At 45.9% G+C, this 22,630-nt stretch overlaps 1 protein-coding gene and 1 long non-coding RNA gene across 2 annotated transcripts; one reads left to right on the plus strand and one right to left on the minus strand.

The window, feature by feature from the left end:
• The first annotated feature begins 50 nt into the window (after positions 1-50).
• LOC138688518 (uncharacterized) lies at positions 51-1,863 on the plus strand. The gene is made up of 2 exons (XR_011327373.1): positions 51-206; positions 960-1,863. It is a non-coding gene; the product is annotated as an uncharacterized lncRNA (long non-coding RNA).
• A 2,259-nt stretch (positions 1,864-4,122) lies between these two features.
• On the minus strand, positions 4,123-22,371 carry SLC22A7 (solute carrier family 22 member 7). The gene is made up of 10 exons (XM_009922646.2): positions 21,994-22,371; positions 19,988-20,091; positions 15,859-16,013; positions 14,272-14,440; positions 11,111-11,228; positions 7,524-7,633; positions 7,223-7,437; positions 6,616-6,724; positions 4,967-5,173; positions 4,123-4,780 (listed from the first exon to the last, which is right to left on the minus strand). The coding sequence occupies exons 1-10, from the start codon at positions 22,369-22,371 to the stop codon at positions 4,717-4,719; spliced, it is 1,629 nt and encodes a 542-aa protein (XP_009920948.1). The 3' UTR covers positions 4,123-4,716.
• Between the last annotated feature and the right edge of the window lie 259 nt (positions 22,372-22,630).

Below are 22,630 nucleotides of genomic sequence, written 5' to 3' on the forward strand. Positions count from 1 at the left end.
GCCCCCCGCCTTTTTTAGCGCTGGCAAGGAAGTGACGTCACCGAGCCCGCCCCCGGGGCGGGGGGAGCCGCGGCGGCCTCACCGCCTCCGGCACCGAATTTCTCTTCCCGGTGTGCCGGTGTCGGGCCTCAGCTCTCGCCCAGCGACATCTCTTGGGTGTCAGCGCCCGTGACAGGCACGGCCCGGGGGTTGCAGCCCCGCTGCAGGTAGTGCTAAGGGGTCACGGGCACGGACAGGCCTCGGTTGGCCTGTGGGGCCCCACAAGTGGGATCCCGGTGTCGGTAGTGGAGAGGATACAGGCCCAGGCCTGGTGTGGCCTGGTCCTGGACAGAGATGGCACGTCGCTTTGCACAGCCGCACGGGCCGCGGGTAGGGAGCTGTGAGAGCGGGGGAGGTCGGGCAGCTTGAGGAGGGCAGGTGGGCATCCAGCCGGACCCAGGCAGGCTGGAGGCGACAGGAATCCCCTGAAAATCAGGGTATAGGGGAACGTTGGCAATGAGAGAGGCTGGAGCTGGAGGGGTTCTGCGAGGCCTGGGGGCCTGGCGGGCACAACCCTGAGGGCCTTAGAACAGGGCCGCAGCCGGGGGGTGGAGGGAAGAGGCTGTTCCCTCCAGCTCAGCTCTCGTCAGACTGCATCTAGGTACTGTGTCCAGTTCAAGAAGGACGTTGATAAATCAGGGTGATAAACTACTGCTGAAGGAGGGCAGCGAGTGAGGAAGGGTTGCTTCCTCCACTCTGCCCCCTCAGACCTCAGTTGTCCATGTCCGGGGGTGCAGAGCGGATGATGCAGTACTCCGAGCCACACGACACTGGGACTGGAGAGCCAACAGACCATCTCCTCCTCCTCTCAACCTATTCAACCCTTTACATTTTTTGTGCTATCTTTTAGTTTTTCCTAAAGCTGTGTTCTTATCTTCTCATGCATTGTTAACTAGTTTGGTTCTTCTGTTTGTGAAAAGGTCTCTTTGTTTGTAACCATCACTTCTGTCCTCCTCGTAAACAAGTCTGCAGCAGACCAAAGACATCTCATCTCACAGATTCAGAACCTGGAAATCAGATTTCCCCTCCCAAATCAGGTTTGTCTTAACAAACCTATCAGTAATGAAAACTGTGAGTTCCTGAGTTGTTTAATGTCCTGGTTTGCCTACAGACACTGTATGAGGAATGACATCAGCATTGCACACTCATGTTTGTTGCTATAAATCATGATGTATTTCCAACAAATCCAGAACATCTTGCTGCAGGAAACTCAGATGTGTGCTAGATTGGTCATGACCTGCACACTGATATTATTGCCTTTTCTTCTTTGACAGCACAAAGTGTTATGTTATGTTATGTTTTTCTGAACACAATGGTCTTGCTATTTCTTTACCCAATTATTTGCTGACCGGTAGTAGATAAGAGTTCTGTACGCTGCACAATGTATAAGATACCAAAGAAAAAAAATGCTTTCAGGTGGCCTTGCAGTGTCTGGAGAACTGCGTCATTAATGTAGACATAGATAATAGAGGCACTAATGAGCATTCTTTAGGATAAGATGTATCAAAACATGTAGAAGATCACACTGCGCAGAATCATCCGAGAAGGGTCAAACAGCAGACAAGTGAGGAAGACTACAGAAGACCACCGTAGGACTCCTGAAGACCACCAGAGACCTCGAATACGCCTGCGTGAGGGACATTTGCATATGATAATGAGTTCCCAGAAAACTAATGAATAGGTAAAACTTTTCTTGGAAATCTAATGACTATTTATATAGAACCTGTATATAAACTATGCAATTAACCTGGTCAGGTGCACACAATAGGAGGAGAGATCACCTATGTGCCCAGCACTGCAATAAAGGATACCTGCTTAATAGTCTTCTGACTATTGAGTCTTGATTTCGGCTTTTCACGGCATCAGAGTCATGGACAGAAAAATTTACTTTAAAAAATGGCTGCTATATCATTTTCTCCTGCTAAATTGTTCAAAATGTTTTTAATGAAATGCTTTTCTGAAACGTTTTTAATGAAATTCTTTTCACCTTGAAAGGATTATGGACAGGGACAACAATTAATGTTTCTAAGCTGGTATAATAAAGCACCGATTTTATTAGTAGTCTTAAGGAAAATACAGAACACTTAACTGTAGGCCAAATGGATGATAACAGTGTTCAAATGAAAAAGAACCGTCAGATTATTTTTTATCAACTTTGACTGAGTGCCAAAGTGGAGGTTGTTAAAATGGGACGCTATTGTATATTCCTATTTGTTACTGGGATGGAACTTGGGATACCGAATTTAGTCTTTCTGAAGCTAAAAGTTTTTTTCCTGAATATAAACCAGGAACAATCAGAGCTTAAAGGGATTGTTTCTGGGCAAACAGGATCCTTCTTCTCATGACTTGGTCTTGGTTCACTGACAGTACATCAAAGCAGACAGAGAAACGGCAACTTTATAAAAACACAGCCAAATCCCCAAGTTGTGTCCAGACAGGTGCCCTCAGTTGTCATAAGACTAGAAAAATCACATCCTGAAACAGCAGCGATGGTGGGTGCGCCTCGGGGACTAGTGACCAGCCTGGGGCGGGTTGGGGGGGAGCTGATGAAGAAAAGTGCTGTGGAGAGAGGTCTGTCCCAGCTGGCCACAGTGCCAGCGCTGTAATTTTAATTAGCTGTGTGTATATATACACATATATAATACACACTGTACCAAGAAAAAGAAAAGGGTTTTAAAGCAATATTTTCTCAACCCTGGCATATAGAAGTGAGCCACGGTAATTTTTTAATGCACACCTTGGTCTGTGAGGAGAAGCCTGTGGGTACACTCCTGTGTGGGCAGAGTGGGAATGGGAACTGTCAGCCTTCAGCCCCATTCATTTGGGACTTCATCTGCCATCCTTTTGGTGAGATGAAAGAGATGGGGAAGAAATCAGGACATTAAATCTCACCTTTCTCCTGCTCTGGAGTGAAGTTTTACCTTCTTTATTCAAAGTTTTCCTGGACTGGCACTTGCCAGGTTGTGACAAAGTGAATTTCACAGCTTGTTTTGCCCCCTGCCCTGGATGGCTCAGAAGAAAGTGCTGCAGCATTAGCCTGCTCAGGCTCCTCTGCTGGCAAAAGAAAACCGTCTTTCCCAGCTCTCCGATGACAGGTAGCAGGATGCCCAAAATAAGGTGCGGCTATACTGCTCCCAGGTCAGAAACTGATGACAGCATTACACATATAGTTTATTATACTCGCAGGCATATAGTGAAGATGTGAAAGCCCCTGCAGTTACTAAATGTGAACTAGTTAGAGATACCAGGCTTGTCCAAACCCAGAAATTTCTGCTAATTTCTACTCTTTGGCACAGTTTGCATGCTGCCTCGTGGCACAAGCACATTAGGGTATCTAATGCACGTATACTATGTATTTGCTGTAGGTAGGTGTAGGAATGCCCCCAAAAGATGCCCAAGCAAGTGCTCTGCACATGGCACTTTCAAAGGTTTATTACGCTCTATTATTAATGTTAGCGTGGTTTTTAACTCTGGTCTGCCGCTGATGAACCCAAGGCAGTGCACAGCGAGGTGCTCTTTTGCCAGGAATTTGGCAGGTTATTTGACCCAATCTTTAAGACAGAAAGAATATGCAAAATTGTCTCAGCCTTAGGGTGGTTCTGAGGAGTTTGCTTTCCTTTTGCTGCCTTAAAGCAAAAAGGTGATGTATCAAATTTTGCCAGGCAGATTATTTCTACTAGGAGGCGCTCGCTGACCTGGGATCGGATGGGACTCTCCACCCGCTTTCAGATGCATCCTCAAGTTTGCGTTATCCTTAGCTTAAAACACCTCACAGCCCAGGGAACCACGGTGCGCCTGAGAATCAGATGCTGAGGCCATTCCCTGTTCCCAATTTAGGAAAGTGCTGTTTGTCAGGGTTCCAAATTTATAGATAATTTGACAGTTTATCTTTGTTGTTTGCAGGAGTAAGTGCAAGAAGCAAAGGCATTCCGTAAATTTAAGATCAATGCGTTAGACCAGTAAGCAGACTGAAGTCCAATAATGAATTATTCAATATTCCATGCAAAGGTTCCTGTAGTGAGGTGGGTTGTTTTTGGTGTTTTTTTTTTTAGCTTAAAGGATACTTATCGCATACACACTAGATTTAAATAATTTGCAAAAGCTTTTATTCTTCTTTGTGTATGTGGGACAAATGCAAGCATTTGTCAGTGATTTGTCAGCATCTCAGTGAGATTCCTGCATGTGCTTTTTGCTGGCTTTGAGCCTCAGTGTGAAAAATGTCAAGACCATTTCCGAATTCAAGAAGCATTTGTAGCTACAGTTTATGGTTTATCCACCATCCAGTTAGATTTATTTGAGATTATTTGGTTTTGTACGATTCACACTCAGTATTTTTTATTGCTGCCTTGCGTTCCTTGTGGTGTTTGTAGTTTCTGGAAGGCTGTGCAGTGATCTGAAAGGTGCTGCTAGTCCAACAAGGCCAAAGGCTGGAAAGAGCTTAGCACCGGGTGCTTTTATTTCCACATCCTCTTAGACCTCTGCATCCTTGCTCCTGGCCACACTACAGAGTGGGGTAGCTCCCTCCAGCTGGTTTCGTGATCCGCCTCCTTCCTCCAATGTCCTCAGCCCCACTTCCCTGCAGAGAGAGACTAGGTGGACACTAAAGGCTCTTTTATTGACAGGTCGGAGCACGGCTCAGTTTTGCAGTCCTACGTAGTGGCTGTCCCACGGGGACCCTCACTTCAGCAGAGACTGTAGCGGCATGCCCTTGGGAGCACCGATTTGTGGCGGCCCTTTCACTCTGGAAGAAAAGAAGGCACGTTTGGGCTGATGGACAGAAGAGCAGGAAGCCCGACGGCCCCGATCCCCACCGGGCTGTCCCTTCATCCACTGCCACCCACAGATGGGGAATTACGGGCAGCGGAGAGGGATGTCCCCCGCCTCTCTCAGCAGACTCCATGTGGAGGGCAGGATGGAGCTGACTCACTGTGTCTTCTCGATGTCCTCGATGCCCTCAGGCAAACGCACGTGGAGCGTCTCCGGGAGCAGGAAGGCCACCAAGCCACAGCACACTGCTACGCCACAGTACGTCACCTCGGGCAGAGACCTCCACACCTCATCCAGCAGAAACACAAGTGGGGCCAAAGCCCCGCCGAGGCGTGCCATGAAGGAGCTGTACCCCATCCCGTTCTGCCTGGAAACGTAGGGCACCGTGGTGGTGCAGAGCACCGCAAGAAAGAGATGGGTATTTCTTTCATATCAGACCTTGGGAAAAAGTGCAGACCCTCTACCCCTTCCCTCTATTTTTATATAAGTGCTGAAGCCTTTCCCCCCTTAGGTTTTTTTCCTCTGCCAGGCTTTTTCTAGGTTGTTTTTTCTAAATTTCTTTGTATCTTCCTACAATGGTAATATTTCCCAGAGAGCAACCGTAGCTGCTGTGAGAAATAGATTTATGTCTATTATGAGAAAGAAGCTGCAGTTCCACGCTAAAAATACCTGCTCTAAAGTTGTTTCTGCTTTAAATGTCTAAACCGCTGAGTGCATTTTCTACCCATCCCTCTAGTAAGTCCTTCGATCCGCTGAGAGCAAACCTAAGTCCCTCCTTCTCCCAGGTAGTTCTAGGCAGGTGGCATGCACTAGAGATACCGGTGATACCTTTGGTCCTGCTGCAGCTATAAGCCCAGGAGAGCTTGGAGAGGATGCCAAAAATAAGACCTAGGACCTATTCCACTTGCTAATTTTTGGGGAATGGGTGGCATTTCACACTGACAAGAAGGATCCCAGGACCTACGTATGTATGTGCAGAGTAAGTACTGCAGAAGGAACCAATGTTTTTGTCTTTATCTGTCAATGTCTTTGAGCATGTAAAAATAAAAACCAATCTGAGAAGAAAAGTAGCAGATCAGTGTGCCCACTTCAGTTTAAATATGCATCATTCTCCACAGGCAACAGACCAGTGAAAGTTAAAGGACTACATGGCAGAGAATGGCACTCTCGGTAGGGACGGACAGAGGTGAAGTAAGCCATGAGGCCTGCTGTAATCCATGAGAGTTTTTTCAGACTTTCACAAAGAAACCAGTGAGGTGATTCCCTCCACCAGTATTAGCTATATCCCAAACTATGCTGATGCTAAATCTGGTTTTATGTCACCATTACCTGGATATTGCAAATAAGCTCTCTTTTTCCTCCTGAAAGGCTAGTTAATTGCTGCTTTAATATAATCTGAAGTCCAGAAGGCTGTCAAACATGTGGTAGTAGGTGTCCCTTATAAAACTTGGTATTTCAAGTTATTGTTCTGGGGGTCTTTTAATGGTTATTGGCAGATTATCATAGGGAACCAAGAATTTACTAAGCACAGTTGCCTTATGGAGTTCAAAAATCTTCCCACACAGAATACTCCTCACCTTTCTATACATCCTCCTGTCACCATAACCTAACCACACATAACCCAGGTAAAAAAAGGGTAGCTTTCCGCCCCTCTCCTGTGAGTATGTGTAATCCCTACAACCTTCTCGAGGCAAGGCATCAGTCCTGCAGGCTAGCCAACGGCATGTCCTGCTGTGCTGATGTGGAAGACCTGAGGGTGACGTCCCACCGAGGCTCTGGTTGTGCGTTGGGGTGAGCGGTGTCTCTTACCTCAGTACAGTGGGGTAGAGCTCACAGGTGTACAAGAAGGCGGTAGTGAACGCAGCTTCTGAGAAACCTTTGCCCATAATGGCTACTGCAGAGCGCAAGGGGGTGAAGGCTAGGAGGAAAGAAAAGACATTTATGACAATGGTCAAAGAGCAGCCTCTAGGAAGAAGCTTCTTGTGGCCTCAGGTACAAGGAGGAGGAAGGTTCAATGCTCCTACAGACAAAACAGGGAGCTTCATAGCCCTGGAGCTGCTGCCTCCAAAGTCTGGACCAGTAAGTTCGGTAACTGTTAGCCCAAGTGGGAGCTGAACTGATGAAAGGATAGGTTCCAACATTTCCAGCTGGACAATGTCTATAATAAAGATAGGCACTTCACCTTGCCATCACTGGACCCTCACCAGCCACTTCACGGTGACTGGAGATCATGTTGCTACCAGATATTAGGGCTAGCCCACATTGGCAACCTTGTCCCACAGTTGCTCTTCTAGGAGGAGGACATCTCCATACAGAATTGCCTGTGGGCAAGATCTACGCTTCTCCTTCTCTAGCACTGCACAGAATGGAAACCTCCCCTCTAACAAGTACTGCGTATAGCAGAAGAGAATCTTACGCTTGGGAATGACGATGTTGGCTCCTATGCATAGTCCGGTCAGGATGAGTGCCCACGCCTGACTCTGCCGTCGTCCAACTCGATTCACCAGCACGTACATGATCATCTTGGCTGGAATCTCAATGAAGCCAAAGACAAACTGGGAGAGATACATGTTGAGCCCAAAGCCAGTTAGGTTCATGCTCATGCCGTAATAAGAGAAGGCAACACCAAACCTGCAAGGAGTGTGTGGAGATGGGGCTTAGGGAAATCCAGCTGGGAAGGGCAGGACAAATCCCCTGTGCAAAGTGACACTGCTTACCACAGAGTCCCAGAACACAGAGAGATCTTCCGCAGGACTGGTGTCCTGAACAAGGTGATGTAAGTGTAATTCTCTCCTGGCTTTTTGTCTGTTGTCATCTTTCTGAGGTCCTGGGAGAGGCGGAAAGAAGGAAATAGCTCAGCTGCTGTACATTTAGGATCCAGACATGAAACCCTAGACAGGCTGGGCCTATGTCCTTCCCAGCTCCATCACCATCTTGCATTTTCCATACGTTCCCATTGCAGAAAAATTATCTGGCTATACATTATCAGAGGCATGTCTTCCTACAACTTTATAGACTGCTTACCATTTTAGACCTTTTTTTTCTCCCATGGCCCCTTCTCCCCTTTTACCTACATACCCAATGTGGCCAAAAGGGTTGCAGAAAAATGGCAGATCGTCATGGTGTCAGCAAAGTCAGCGTTGGCCACTTCCAGCGTCTTCCCCGTGTGGTCGCCTGCCGTTGTGTCAGGTCTCAGGCAGGAGCTAACAGTGAGCTGTGTGCTTTATTCTCATGAGTGCATTTATATAAAGCGTGATTATTTATACTCTATTTATATAAATACAAAGTCAGGCACTGAGAAGTGAGCCCTGCACATAAGGAAGAAGGGAGGGCTTATTCACAAAATCTTTTAGCAACTGAATTAGGGGTAAGGACCAGGAGAGTTCATAAGTTCTACTCACTGGCTGAGATGCAAGAGATCCACACAATTACAGGTCTGTAACGCAGGCAGCTATACCTAAGCTAGTTGCCATAGGCTCACTGTGTAGGTAATGGAGATCTCCAGTGGAAGGGATGGAGTCATTTTATTCTAGAGCAAACAGCATTTGGTCAAAAGGACCACGTGCTAGCCTCCATCGGCTATTCGTTAGATTGCAGACTGTAAAGGAGACTGCAGACAGTGATGATGTGAACACCTAATGTTGGGAGAGATTAATTCCTCTCAGGACAGCTTTGCTTCATCATGTCCAAAAATCATCAGCAAATGCAGGACAGTTACAACTGATTAGGTTATGAATCACAGGAAACCTTGAGGAGAGAGTCTGTTTAACTAGTTACATGTGTTCTCAAATCAATATCCTCTTCAGAGAAAGCAAAGCCTTGGCCAAAGCTTTTGCATAAACGCTTAATCCCAGCCACTGAGCTGCATAGGGAACCTACAACTTAGATGGATGAAGAGGTCCCGCAGCAACTTGGACCAGAGGCTCATCTTCTCCAGTGCCTTGTCTCCAACAGCATCCTGCAGTGGAGCCTGCAGAAGAGCTGGGCAAGCATGTAGAGATACTCCCCTAGAAATGGCACCACCTCCAGCCGTTCGGGGACTTTCTGAAACAGATGTGGTGTCTGGTCTGTCTGTTTAGCATCTTGATGATCTTTTCCCACATTATCTAGTGGTTTGTTGAACCCATGTTTTTCCTTTTATTTCTGTGTACTCATCTCTGGATCTGGTAACTTTTGTTAATGCTGCAGTATGGCAAGTAAGTTATATATTTTTTTAAACTGTTACCTTTTTTTTTTTAACCTTTTTTCACAGACAAATAATAAGTCTTTTCATCCAAATGCATAAGATGAATCATAGCACTGATAACAGACTACTTCTGCAATGCTGGGAATTTCAATATGAGATTCAAGTTACCCTGATGGCAGTCTGTCCTCTCTTTAATTTGCATGATTTGCTATTAAAATGGGGAACAAAAGACATTAACATGGAAAACGTCTTCTAGTACGTATTGTTAGCCAGATTTCTCGGGATGTGGAAGGACAACTGGGAGAGCCAGAACAGCGAGAACCCCAGGAAACTTAAAATGCACATTAGTCAGTGATGGCTGTGGAACGAGGAGGGTGAGGGAATCTGCAGGCCTACTGCATCACCTACAATTAAGACAGTGCTGAACAGTTATGGGGGCTGGGGACTTGTGGAAAAATCTAATAAAAGAGAAATCCCAGCCCAAAGACCTCTCTGGTTAAAAGAATTGTACAAAATGAAAGAAAACGTTAGGAAAGGGGAGAGGATAGCTCTAAGTAACAGCATGTTTCACTAGGGAAGAGCTAAGATTTTATTTCTAATTGCACACTATTCTTTGCAGTTTTTGGATGAGTGACAAAGCTTTTCATACTGAAAAAAGAATTTCACACTGAGAAATTCCTTCATCAGTTCTCTAAGACAATGCTATTAAACCTGAGCGTATGTCAGTAACGTGCTGTGCAATCATCCAGAGATTATACGTCTTTCAAAGTCTTCTGAACTAAGGAAAATCAGTTGTTACCTGAATAAGTCATCAAAACACACTGATGCCTAGTCAAGTCAATTAAGCAAACTTGAATCAGCTAAGTCCATGTTTGGATATGGACAAAAAACCCCAAGTATGTCCTTATAAACCTCACGAACCCAGCAAGGAGTCACAGCTGCAAGTCTTTCTCGATCGTGGTTCAGTGGTCACAGTATGGTGTGACTTGGTGCAAGGCTGTGATAGTGGGGAAGCCCCAGCTACGTTTCCTAACCCTAAGAATGAGGGTGCAAGCCCATGCCCTTCCTCATGAAGCACTGCACTCTGAAATACAGTCATCAGCCAAGGCTGAATGAAAAAGGTTATAACTTGTTATTTTTACATATTTAGTCAGAGCTACTGGCTTAAAGGCAAGGAAGAGTCACACTCAACTCCTGTGTGCCACAACCTGTAAACTCATCATTCCTCACATGATTAAACACCACTTTTGTGTTGTAAATCAAAAGGGCTAATTACCTCTTCAACAGATATTAAGAAATTGCTTGTGCTGGCCGGGATAAGAAAGCATCTTCACTCCATCCTTTACACCTCTGGGGTCAAGCAAAAATGGATACAAACCAGTGGGTACATGCTTACTTTGCCCAACACCTCACCCTTGCCACGTTCCTTTAAAACTGCTGGCAGAGCCATGACTGACTTGAGTGCAGAGCTTTAGCCAGGGGAAAAAGTTGATTATGCCGAATGTTCTTTACACCTACATTCACCACTGGGGCACTCTGGCTGACAATCTTCCAGTTTCACATGAACACCAAACGCAGCCCAAGGTGGACTAGCTTTTGCATTTTTGGAAAACACTACATGCAGTATCTCAAATGTAATACGAGAGAAAATATGCTAACTACACGCTATTAATGTGCATTTGCTTTCTGCTACCACTGTACCAACACTTGGCAACCGCTATGGCAACCAAGAAGGCAAACACTGAGCCGCACAAATTGCTTGTGCACCTGCACACTCACCTCCCTGCTATGGGAGTGATGCCTCTGCCTCACTTTTTCAGGCTGTGCTTCTCTCTCGCTGCCTATTTAGTCCAGTGCATTGAGGCTTCTTGTCATGGCAATAATGAATGGAAAGACACTCCACCTAATGAAGGGGATTTCTGGCCCTATGGGAGCTGAGCTGCTGCTTTATCTTTAGACGTGGGTGTAGCTGCTTTCTAGAGTAAAATGGAGCATGGCACCCTGTGGACCACAGATCACACTGCAGGCTGAGAATTGCTTCAGGTATCAAACAGCAGTAAAACATAGAGAGAGAAAATGGGAGAGGAAGAACATGTGTCTAGATCTTCAGTTTCTCACCTCTGGTGAGACAGCGAAGTCTTTCCTTCCGTTCATTCTTGCACATCTAAGCAGATGCCTGTGAGCTCGTTTCACTTTGCCGTTGGCTATGAGCCACCGGGCAGACTCTGGGACCCACCTGGAGCAAGGAGAGAAGACAGAGTTCCTGTTGGCACTCCATGTTTTCCACCCCACATACATGGCCCTGGCCAAAAAAAGGGGGTCTTCTCTATGCGACTTCAACTTCAGCTAAAAATAGCAACTGTGGTGCATAAGAGTAACGGGACACCCTTGTTACGTGTACATGGTGTTCTACCCTGAAAGGATACAGTCTGCTAAATGAAGTATGTCCAGCCAAAATTTTTATCATGTGATCTTTGATCAAAGCTTGAATTTTCTGAGCTGGTTAAAGTTTCAAACTCTTATCATTTAAAGTTGGCCCCGGAGAGTTTATATTTACAGATTCATGCTTTCTGGGACACTTTAAACTTTGAAATTGTAGGATATAAAAAAATGACTATGTGGAAAGGATTTAGTGAGCTCTATACTTAATTAATTGCTAAACTTGTTTGTTTTTCACAATAATCAAAGCCTTCTGCACAAGACAGTCAACTGGGGTCTAAATCATTGTGGCTGCGGCCCCCAGTGAAGTATCCATGCTAGTCATTGAGTGACAAGGGGTGCTGTACTGCTGCAGAGCTAATTAGCAACTCTAAGAGTTCTGCTTAGCAGACCCTTGTAGGGTGGGAGTCCTGTGACTCTTATTTTTCTGTCTGTTCCAGCAAAAGATCCAGCACTTGTCATAAACTAGCATCTGCAACTCCTTCTCCTTGGACTTATTTCTAATCTTGCATCTGGTTGCAATTGATGGCCACATGGCCCTGTTTGACACGGAGCTTCCCAGGCCACAGTGCAGCCCATCTGGCCTAGAGGGTACGTGGTGTTTTTTCGGTTCGCATAGCAGTCAGGGTTCAGAAGACATTGGAAATACCCCAGAGTGGCTACCTCCTGCTAGAGCAGCCAACACCTACCTCCCGCTACCCAAATCTGTCCCCTGAGAGAAGTAGAAAACAGAATCTGCCATTCTCATGGAGACTTTCAGCTGAGCATCCTGTGCAGTCAGTGGGAGGACTTACAGCCTTGAAGAAGTATGTGGGTATGAGGTCTACTGAGGTGACACAGTTGTCAAAAATCTCTCATTAGAGTCTCCCACTGGAGTGGCCCAAGACCAGACCACTGTGAGCTGTTGGTGATTAATGCACCCTAAATCAGGTTACAATAAAACTAATGAACAACTGCTGTCACTATTCAAGCAGTAGCTGAAAAGGGTGTGTAGAGCAAAAACATTTGCAGAACTGGTCTTCTGGAAAATTTTCAACTGCTTCCCATAAGCTTATAACCCAATGCACCTTGGGAAATAAAAAGAATGAAAGATAGCATTTTGCACTCATTGCCACCATCTCCAGAGTATAGTATTATGTCTTTTGGTTGTCTAATGTCTCAACTGAGTTCTGACATTGTGTCAATGATATCTACAGAGCGTGCTAAATTAGATTTTGATTCCATGCTTCAGGGACTTTTAATTATCCAACAATCACTGACCTCTTGGGTGCTTCAAGTTTGATCAGACTACAGTATAATTTGTTGGAGAACCAATCTCCATGAAAGGCATTAACATAAGAGAAAAAAAATCAGCTATCATGGAAAGGGTGGGTCCAAATGTATCTGTGAATTTCAGCACTTCCCAGGACTCAATTTTTTATGGCTGGTTTTCCTAAAAAACAGAGCAAAACAACTCAAACTAAAAAAGTCAGCAGAACACATATTTTAGTTATGTTGGACTTGATCAGCGAAATATCAGATGTTACTCTTTGCCAGAAACCCCTCATCACCAGTGAAACAAGACAGCTTTTTTGAGCCATTGATTAACAACAGCATTCGTTCATATCCCATTTTTCATAATTATTATTTGAGATTTTTGTGCTAGATCTGTGCAGCTATTTAATCTACTGCTTCATGCTGATGGACAGACATAGCAAGCAAGCAAACCATAGTCTCTAGAAGCCTCTTTGTTGGCCTCTGAAAGGCACTTTAGCATTTGGATATCACTTTTTCTGCTCAGCGATTCTGCATCTAATTTTGAGGCCCATGTGTCTAACAATCAGAGCTTATTCTGCATTGTTTCCAGCTACAGCTTCCCAGCACCCTTAGAGACACGTCTGTGATTTCTGCAGTGTGGTCCAGCACCACACCAATGTCCAAGAGGAACTAAACAACCACCTTAAGGTGGAGGAGACCCAGGCCCTCATTTCTGAATGTTTTCAGTGGGGCAGTTGTGGGAATACCTGGTTGCTTATTTCAACACGGGACTTTTGTCCAGCCAGGAAATGGAGCTGTTTATTCAAAGGACTGTTTTGGATCATTGAATAAGTTGATCCAATACCCTTCACATTACAGTCACAGTATCAGTGAATCAACCCTGTATTCTAGTCTGTGTTACTACATGAAAAAAAGAAAAAAGAAAACTAGTTTCTTTGATTAAATAAACCATCTCCCATTTTAAGGCTAAGGACACATCAGGCATTTCTTAAATAACGCTACAGGAGGGAAATAGCCCACAGAAAGTGGATGTCTGTGACCCATCAGGATGGTTACACAGCTGAGAAAGGCCATGGGAAGTGCAGAGATAAATGCACCTGACCTAGCCTGCAGATGTCATTGCCTCGTATGGAAAAATTGGTACCAAAGGTATCCTCCCCAATGAGGTGGGGACAGAGGATGGATAAATTATTTACCTTGAGCCTACCAGGGATTAAAGACAGGGATCTGGCCTGGTCCTGCCTCCCTTTATTTGGATCTCTTTTCTTGCTCCGAGCCACGTCTGACAGTGCTTGCAGCACCAAATTCTGCTCCTTTTTGCTGCAACCTGTCGCCCAAATGCCTGGCCTCGGCCCCAGTCCTGCCTCCTCCTTGTCCCCAAAGCCATGGTGCTTGGCTCGTTGGAACTGCCACCCCTGGGCAATCCGAGTGCGAGACACAGACGAGTCCCGCTCCTCTTTGGGTCGCTGGACCCGATCCTAGGATCAGCATTGCAACTTTTGCCCCGCTCACAGGGCAGAGGAGGCAAATCACAGCCCGCTCCCATCCCCACCAGCCGTCCGGCTGTAGGTCGCTGCACTCACCACAGGCAGACGATGCTCAGAAGACACGGTCCCGTTACGGCCACTAATAACCAGCGCCATTCCCGCACCAAGTACGCTACCGCGGCCAGCAGCATGTTCCCGATGCTCCAGAACATGCTAGTCAGGATCCCGGAGAGGGTGCGGTGCTCGACATCCACCCACTCCATCCCTGCAAGAGGGAGGCAACGTTCAGGTGGGATGCACAGGACTTCTCCAGGAAGGGGTCTGCAGGGCTTTTTAACAAGGGCAAAGCAAGGTAATATCCCTGGTCTTCTCCTCCAGGAAAGTTCACTGTTTGGCTGACATTTGGCACATTTAAAACGTTCATCCACAATGGTTAACCTCTTGCAAAGCTGTAAGCAACTAAAATAAAGCCTTAAAAGAAGAAATACTGGACATATAGTAAGAAACAGTGCTCAAACCACCTTAGGTTATACTTTTTTTTTATCCCATTCAATAGCATTCAAATGGTCTTCTTCCTCAAAGAGACAATTTTTTTTCCCTAATCATCTTGCCTGCACAGTTTCCTCTTTCTCTGCTCACTCATTATTCCAGATTAAAGAAATATATTAGGATGAATTGTCACTCATGTGTAATCTATCTGGAGTAGGTAAAATGAGAACAGATGGTGGTATCCTTGTTTGTGTGTGTGAACTAAAAGCCAATTTTCATGCAAAGATCTGGACATCTTGCTACAACCTCTAACAATCAGAGATGTTCCTCCCAAGCTCTACTTCATCTTGCAGGCATCGATCTTTATAACAATAAAAAATCATAGCAGGCCTTGGGATTTGTCAGGTCTCATGTGGACTTTTCCAGTATTGAAGCCATTTTAGCTTGATTTTGGATATATCGGCAAAAATCCTGGAAATTTTTGCTGCACCTGTAACTTGCCCTTCAGTACAATGAGTCTTGCCTAGTACATCCCCACTGTATCTACAAAATCATCCAGTGCTCTTTTGGGTACCCTGAAGTTTGGAGCTTGTTTTTATTATATAATTACCTAAATTCTTCAGCTTTGGTTTTGCCTAGCTCTGTATGATTGTTTTTTTGTGTGGTTCTTTCCCCCCACTCTTTCTAAAAATACAGATTGGGAACGTATGAAAACTGAGCAAATTCAAGACTGGGGAGGTAGAAACATCCTGTGAATGACACACTGTCCTCCTCCTGCTGAGGACATGGCAACGCTGATGAATTGTCTTAGCAGCGTGTTTGAAGGGTGAGAGCTCAGTATCAGAGGAAAGGGGTAGATACTTTATGGCTTTTATTGTACTACTGATGATCCTTAAGAGGAATTGGGTAGCATGGATTGCAAGTGTTTATGTTGCAACAGAAGTACTAATAAGTGGTTGTTATAGTTCAAGTAGACTGTTAAAGCATTAATTAGACTAACAGAAAATTGTAATCGTTGGATCCTCCCAAGTGGGATGTTCTTTTGGCTGCCTGTAGTGAAACCGCATGCATAGCAATTCCCAAACTCCTGTTCCTACTAGCTCTGCCCTGTCTGGTAGACCAGTCCCTACCTACCCGCTGCCTGTCAGAAGTCCCTGTGTACAACCGGGCACCCACAAACCCCCACACACTCACCCAAAGGCAATACAATAAGGGAGACGCCGCTCAGGGCCACCCCGGTGAGGGTCCGCGTGATGGCCAGCATGCTGTAGGAGACGGAGGCGGCGCTCAGCATCCCAAATACGACGGCGCACACAAGCGCCAGCAGGAGCATGGCTTTCCGTCCGAACCTGTCACGAGCACACGCTGGGTTACAGCGGCTGGAAACCTGTCCCAGGAGCAGGGTTTGAAACGGGGCAAAGCAGAGACTCGAGAAGAAAAATGAAAATATTGCCTGCCCTGCAAAAAGCCCGAGATGCAACACCCCGGAGAGGAGGAAACAGCTCTGCGTATAGCCGGTGCCACAGTGGTGTGGTCCGCAGCCTGCCCGCACGAGGCTCTCCAATGGAAAGAGCAGCACCGATCAAATCTATATATCGCGTTCCCCTGTCCAATGCCATCATCAAAAGCAGTGATTTCAGCTTGAAACCCCATGGTGCTGGCACACCCTGCTCCCTCCGATGGCTGTCCCCATGCCTGGCTCAGCATGTCCTCCTCCCGTGGTTCACTCAGGACCAGCCACTCAAGGAGGAGAGAACCATGACACTTTCACCGTGATCCTTGGAAAGAAAACAAAGATCCCAAAGGAAAATAAAAAGAATCCAATTGTCAGCCCACACGTGCAAATAGCCCTGATGTCCTAAGGGGTCTATGAGGAATCTGCTAGGAGTTGTTCACCAAGGGGTTTGGAAGCTGTAGGACCATCTTACCCCTGGTGCAGAGTCCTGTGTGGACAGCATGGAGAAATACAGAACATCAAATGCACATGTATGTACACAGAGAGAGAGAGAGAAATAGGCATATATGTATTTCTACACAACCTATGAAAATCTAAAAATCAAAATGGAGCACAAGGCACCAGTCTTCCAATGAACATCAGCACTGCATTTGACGAAAGCTTAGGTTCAAACCGGAGTAGTGAATTAACCCTGTCAACAGGTAATGTTCAGTCTATGGGGACCGAAATCCTGGTCTGATTCTGGCATTAGGGCTCTCTTAGTGGTCACCTGAGAAGGACGGTGGCAAGAATGATTGCTCCAGGGGAAAAAGTGATGTGCTGGGACATAATGCTGCAGTAACATTCTTAAAAATGATCATAAATGACTTCATGCAGCAGCTAGTTAATGAATCTGCTGGAGAAAAAACAACTTGTGGCTTGGGCCCAGGCAATTTGCTGGATCTGCTTTGAAATTTAAGCAGAGACACTTTGCAAAAGTCATCATAATGCCCCTGGGTCGGAGCAGCAAACACCCAGAAACACACCAGAGCTGGATTCTGTTTCCAATAGGGTAACTGTCTAAGAAAGAAGATTCATTTTTCAAGTGAAGATTTTTCTTGAAAATACACTAAGAAGGATATAAAACCATAAGATTCCCTGCAGGGTGTAAGGCAGCTATTTATGGACCCATTACTAGACTCTCTCAGCAAATGCATGCCACCTGCTAGGGAAACCAGAGGCGAGCTGGCAGGAGTGAACTGCAGGCTACAGGGAGGCTGCTAGAAATAATGCTGTTCAAATTGTCTTCAAAGGGAGAGGCAGGAAAGCACAACCTCTGAAAGATTAAATGTAGAAAATATAATAAAAGGAGGAAACTGCACAAGCCTAAAAATTAATAAAAAATCCCTTTTCATAAATATCCCAATCTGGAAGTCTGCCAAAGCATCATACAGCCAATTCAGTACAAGGACAAGGTACAAAAGGAGTGTTTGGAAAAGAGCAAACAGAAACAATATATATATATATTTGCATATATATATATTCACTGTGAAGGTTGTTGGAGGGTTTAACAGGGTACAATTTGTCAGTAGAGTTGTTTTCAAATCCAAACGTCTGTAGAGGCTTAGAACAAACTGAACCTGAACTGTAGCAAAATGCCAGGACCAGATGGTTTTCACCCTGGAGCACTAGAGGTGAAATCTCTGCATTCCTGTTAGCACAAAGAAGTGGGACCTCTTCTCTGTTAGAGAAAAGGAAGGCTGCTAATGGGCCGTCAGCTTTTAAGGGGTCTTAGGAGAGATTTGGGGCATGACACCTGAGGTTTATCAGATCTGCCAAATTTACTGCAACCATCTGACGCTCCCATCCAGTCAGAGCTCTTTAAGTGCCTTCTGTAATTCTCCACACTCAGATCTCATCTCTACCAACCCGGCCACTCAGCAGCACCTCCCCACTCGCTCCTTTTCCAGTAATTTATAAATGTGCTGAAAAGCACACAAATCCAAGCACAGGTCCCCACAGGTCTCCCTCCACTGTCTCGACTGAACACTTACATCGCCTCTCTCCTTCCTGGCTTTTAATCAATTATTTAGTCACACAGAGACCTTCCTTCTTATCCTAGGGCAGCTCAGTTTCTTTAGGAGCCTTTGGTAAGGAAACTTCTTGAAATCTGTGTAGATGGTATCTCCTCTGTTCACATGCCTGTTAGGACGTTCAAAGAAATCCAGTATGTTCGTAAGGCATGGATCTTTTCTAAAACCCTGCTGATTCTTCACTAGTGTGTCATATCTACCCATGTAGCCGCTGATTCAATCTTTCAGAATAGTTTGTACTAATTTGCCTGGTACAGATAGATGTCACGCTGCCTGGAACGTAGTTCCCGAGATCTTTTTTGGAAACCAGTTTGAAACTGGTTTGATGCATGATACTTTCCCAGCCCTCTGCTGTGGAGGTCACACAATGCCAACAGTGTTCCAGCTTTTTCATCCCAGATTTCCTATGGGGCCCTGGGATGACCACTCCCTGCTCCTGGCATTTTACTGGCATTCACCTGCTGTATTTCTCTATGCCGCTTTCTATCAGCTTATTTCAAAGCTCCAGCTCCAACACCTGCCCCTACACATTCTCCTGCTGTGAACACAAACTCATTTCCGTCTCACACTACAGCCTTTTTATTTCCAGATGCTCCTTTTATGCCTCTATCTTCTACTGGCTCTTCCCCCTCACAATCCATTTGAAAACCAAATTATTTTTCATTTTGCTCTAGCAGAGACCTTCTCATCTGCCTTATTTTGTCCTGCTCCTTCTCTTGCTTCTGAATTTCTTTCCCTCCAACTGTGCTATAAAAGCATTTTAGATACAAAGCCAAGACACACAGTTTGAAGATCAGCCAGATGTCTTGAGTCCTTGTAAAAGTATACTGGTATAAAAAAGATATAGATGCAAAAATTCCCATCAGCAGCGCAAAGTCTCTGGGAGTTTCATATTGTGAAGCTGGTTCCCCTCTGCCGTGCAGTGATTTTGTAGCCTGTTGTACCCTAAAGGTTTTTTGCTCCCGGAGGAAGGAAATCAGGAAGCAGTTTCCTGTGCAGGAAACTCAGTTATTAAATAATGAATAGCATACAGTGAAGAGCACATCCTGATTGCATGCCTGCACTGCGTATTCTCTGCTGCTTGCAAAAATATTTAATTTCTTAATTGATGCCCTTTCTAGGTTATTACTCAGATTTTTTTCAGGTTTACATTATCACATTCTAACATTTAACCACAGAGAGCAGATTTGCTCCTGCTTTCCTTGTTGCCTCAGCTCTTCCTTGAGGAATGCCTCCCTGCTTCTAATAACCTCCTTTACTCTGCTTCTCTAGTAATGACAGTCAGGTCTTGCTTTCCCAAAACTCTTTTTTTTTTTTCAGCTGTAGCATGCATTTGCTCTGAGCCCTTCACTTGGGTGTCCTTAGCCAATTTCCATGTAACTTGCAAGGAGTTAGCTCTTGTTTTGGTTTTGTTTTAGCCACCTTTCTCCTTTTTGAGGCAGTTGTCTTTTCTGAAATTGGTTTCATGGACAGTGGATTTTTTTCAGTTTTTGCTGTTCCTGCAGCAATACTGACCACGGCATTGTGGTCATTGCTGCAGTGCATCTTACTTCTAACCAAGGCCAGAGCTGCTGCTTTGGTGGGCTGCTAACTGGCCAATCCATGGAGCATTTAGCCCCTGCATTGCTTCCCAGTATGACTTTAACCCAATTTTCATGTGTGAGGCTGGATTCTCCCTTTACGATTGTGTTTTCTCCTTTCTCTGCCCCTCCGATTGCCTTTTGCGGGTGACAGGTTTGTGAAGTTCTCATCATGAACCTGAAGCCCTGGAGGAACAGCTTGAAAAGGGTCACACCTGTCTGAAAGGTATCCGAATACCACGGCCCCCATTGTAACGCCGATGAAGAAGAAGGTTGCAGTCGCCTGGTTCAGTCCGCGCTGCTCGCATACGAGGTCCCACTGAAACACAAGGCCAAAATGACACTTAGCGCCCAGTTGCCTTTTCACACCCCTTCCCTCCCTCGGTCAGCTATCGTGTCTTGCAATTTATACTGGCCGAATCTGATTGAGGGGTAGAACCCTGCACTAAACTGCACATAGGACAGTGCCAGAGTCCTGAAAAATATAAAGTTGCATCTCACAAAACTCACGAGGCCTCCCAGTTATCTATCCCCACCGGGACAGCCTCTCTGTGGACACTTGTTGGGCATCAGAAAGTTTTCCTGGGTACTGCTTATCATGGAGAGTTCCCCCTTTTCTTCTCCTGACCCCTGCAGTAGCTGCTTTCAACCTGCCCACGTATACGTCTCTCCCAGCTCCCTCTGCCATGCTCCTGGGACTGCCCTGCTGAGATGGGCATTTGCAGGGTGCCACACTGCAGCGAGCTGTAAGATGTGCCTCAGCCTTCATTAGGGAATGTCGTGTTGATATCCAGTTACTCTTGCCCTGACTGGTTTCCTTTGAAGTTGTCGATGCAGGGAGGAAGGAGGGCAGAGCGGGAGTCAGACCAAATACTTGGCTCTTGATGCTAACTTACTGATTTCTTACAGAGAAGTTGGTCTAGACATTGTTCCTAATTAAGTTAATGAGCATCATTTTAGTTTCTTGGAGGTGCAAACGTTGCTAATCATTACAGAATGCTGTGGCCGAGCTGCAGAGTTAATTTTCTATATGTGCAAACTTGGCAAAACTTGATTTAATCATCAACCCAGCCTCGCGGCCTCTCTGACAAGGCCAGCCAGACCTTCAGCAACCTTTCTTGCTGCAAGAGCAAAAGAGCCCAGAGAAAGCCCTGGCCCCTTCACCGTGCCCTGAGGCCACTGCACCCGTGGGTGCAGCATCACGAGGCTCCATGCTCAGCACCCACGCTGCAGGGTACCTCCCCTGCTTTTTCCTCCAAGGGTGCTTTACATCTTTCTCCCCAAAACAGTGCAAAAATAAGGTCCAAGCCTGGGCACATCTGGCCCTCACCTCCGTGCCTGCCAAAAGCAGGGGTGGTTGGGTGGTGGGGAGGAGGCACCAGCTCTAGGTTAAGACTTAGTCCTGCTCTCACTGAGACAGTCAGCACTATCATTTCCAACCCAACCGTGCCCCTTTCATCTGACCAAATTGTCCCATTCCCTAAGACCTCCTGTGATTTGGGCTGCTTTTCAAGGAAGGTAAAGCATTAACACCCAGAGGTATCACTGCGGGTCCTAGCAAAGTGTTGCAGAAGGTGGGTGGTTAATGTTTGATGGGCAGGGACCTTGGGCAGGCTCAAGGTTCTGGCTGGCCAGCATGTGGCATCTCAGCGGGAGACCCTTGGAGAGAACATTTGGCTTGACAGCAAGAGACACTGGTGGTACAGAAGAGAGGCAGCACGATCTTGCCAGAGATCGGTGAGAAGGAGTGGGCAAGGGAATAGAAGTTACAAAGTGTTTGGAAAATCAGGAAAGCAAGTCATGGGCTCATACGAAAACCTGACAGGGTGCAGTCCTGTGCAAATGCCATGTGGCCCAAGCAGAGAAAATCCTCTATGTGTGTCTTTCCCCTGCATCCCCCCAGCCCCCTGCCAATCTCTTAGTCACCTGGAGAAATTAAGATGCTTATAACGAGAAATGTTGGCTTCTAACTATCAGTCTGAGCAAGATGATGATGATGATTCTACTACTACTACTACTACTACTAATAATAAAAAAAAATGTTGGCTTCTAACTCTAAGATTGAGAGCTTCCCCATCCCAGGAAATCTTCTCTAAACAAGTCATTTCCACTGGTTACAATGCAAAGATTCCCCTCTGATTCTGTGCAGCAGGCAAACACCTCTCCATCTGCTCCTCAAAACTCTAATTTCATTTCGGCTAGGTCACAGGCCAGGCGTTACCTGCGTGGAGATGGTGGAGGTGAACTGCGAGTGGTCATAGACCCATCCATGCTGGCACTCCTGGATGATGGAGTTGTTTTCTGGTTGCAGAGAGGAATTGAGCAGCAGGTGAAACTGAGGCTGCGAGAACATCTCACAGGACTTGAAAGTGCCATCGGGCTCCCGGGGGATGCTGATGAGCAGAACTTCCTCCGTGGTGAGGTTCACAAATGCCTCTTGGTGTGGAATTGCACAGTGATGAGAGGGGGTAGCAGCAAGAAAATTGTGCAGCAGGAAATGCATGGGAAGGTTCATTCTTGGAAGGCAGAGGATAAACAGAATCAAAATCTGGAATTTGCCAAAGCCATCGATTTCCAGCAAGAGATCCTCAAATTTCATTTTTTTGGTGGAGTTTGCTTATTCAGAGCAGCTGTGTACTAAGTAGCAGCAACATGAGCTTGAAAAGCGGTCTCTGTCCTTGGAGCTCAACTTCCCATGGCTTTTCATATAGCCACTTCATTGGACTTTGAGCCCTTGCTGAAAGGTTGTCAAAAGTCAAGATGAAACTCTCCATTTGGGGTAGAGCCAAAGAAATTATCCTGGGTGCACACAACATCTATTTCAAGTGGACCCAGCACAAAGCGCCTTCTCTTTTCTC

The sequence above is a fragment of the Haliaeetus albicilla genome, chromosome 13, assembly GCF_947461875.1.
Source record: "Haliaeetus albicilla chromosome 13, bHalAlb1.1, whole genome shotgun sequence".
NCBI lineage: Eukaryota > Metazoa > Chordata > Aves > Accipitriformes > Accipitridae > Haliaeetus > Haliaeetus albicilla.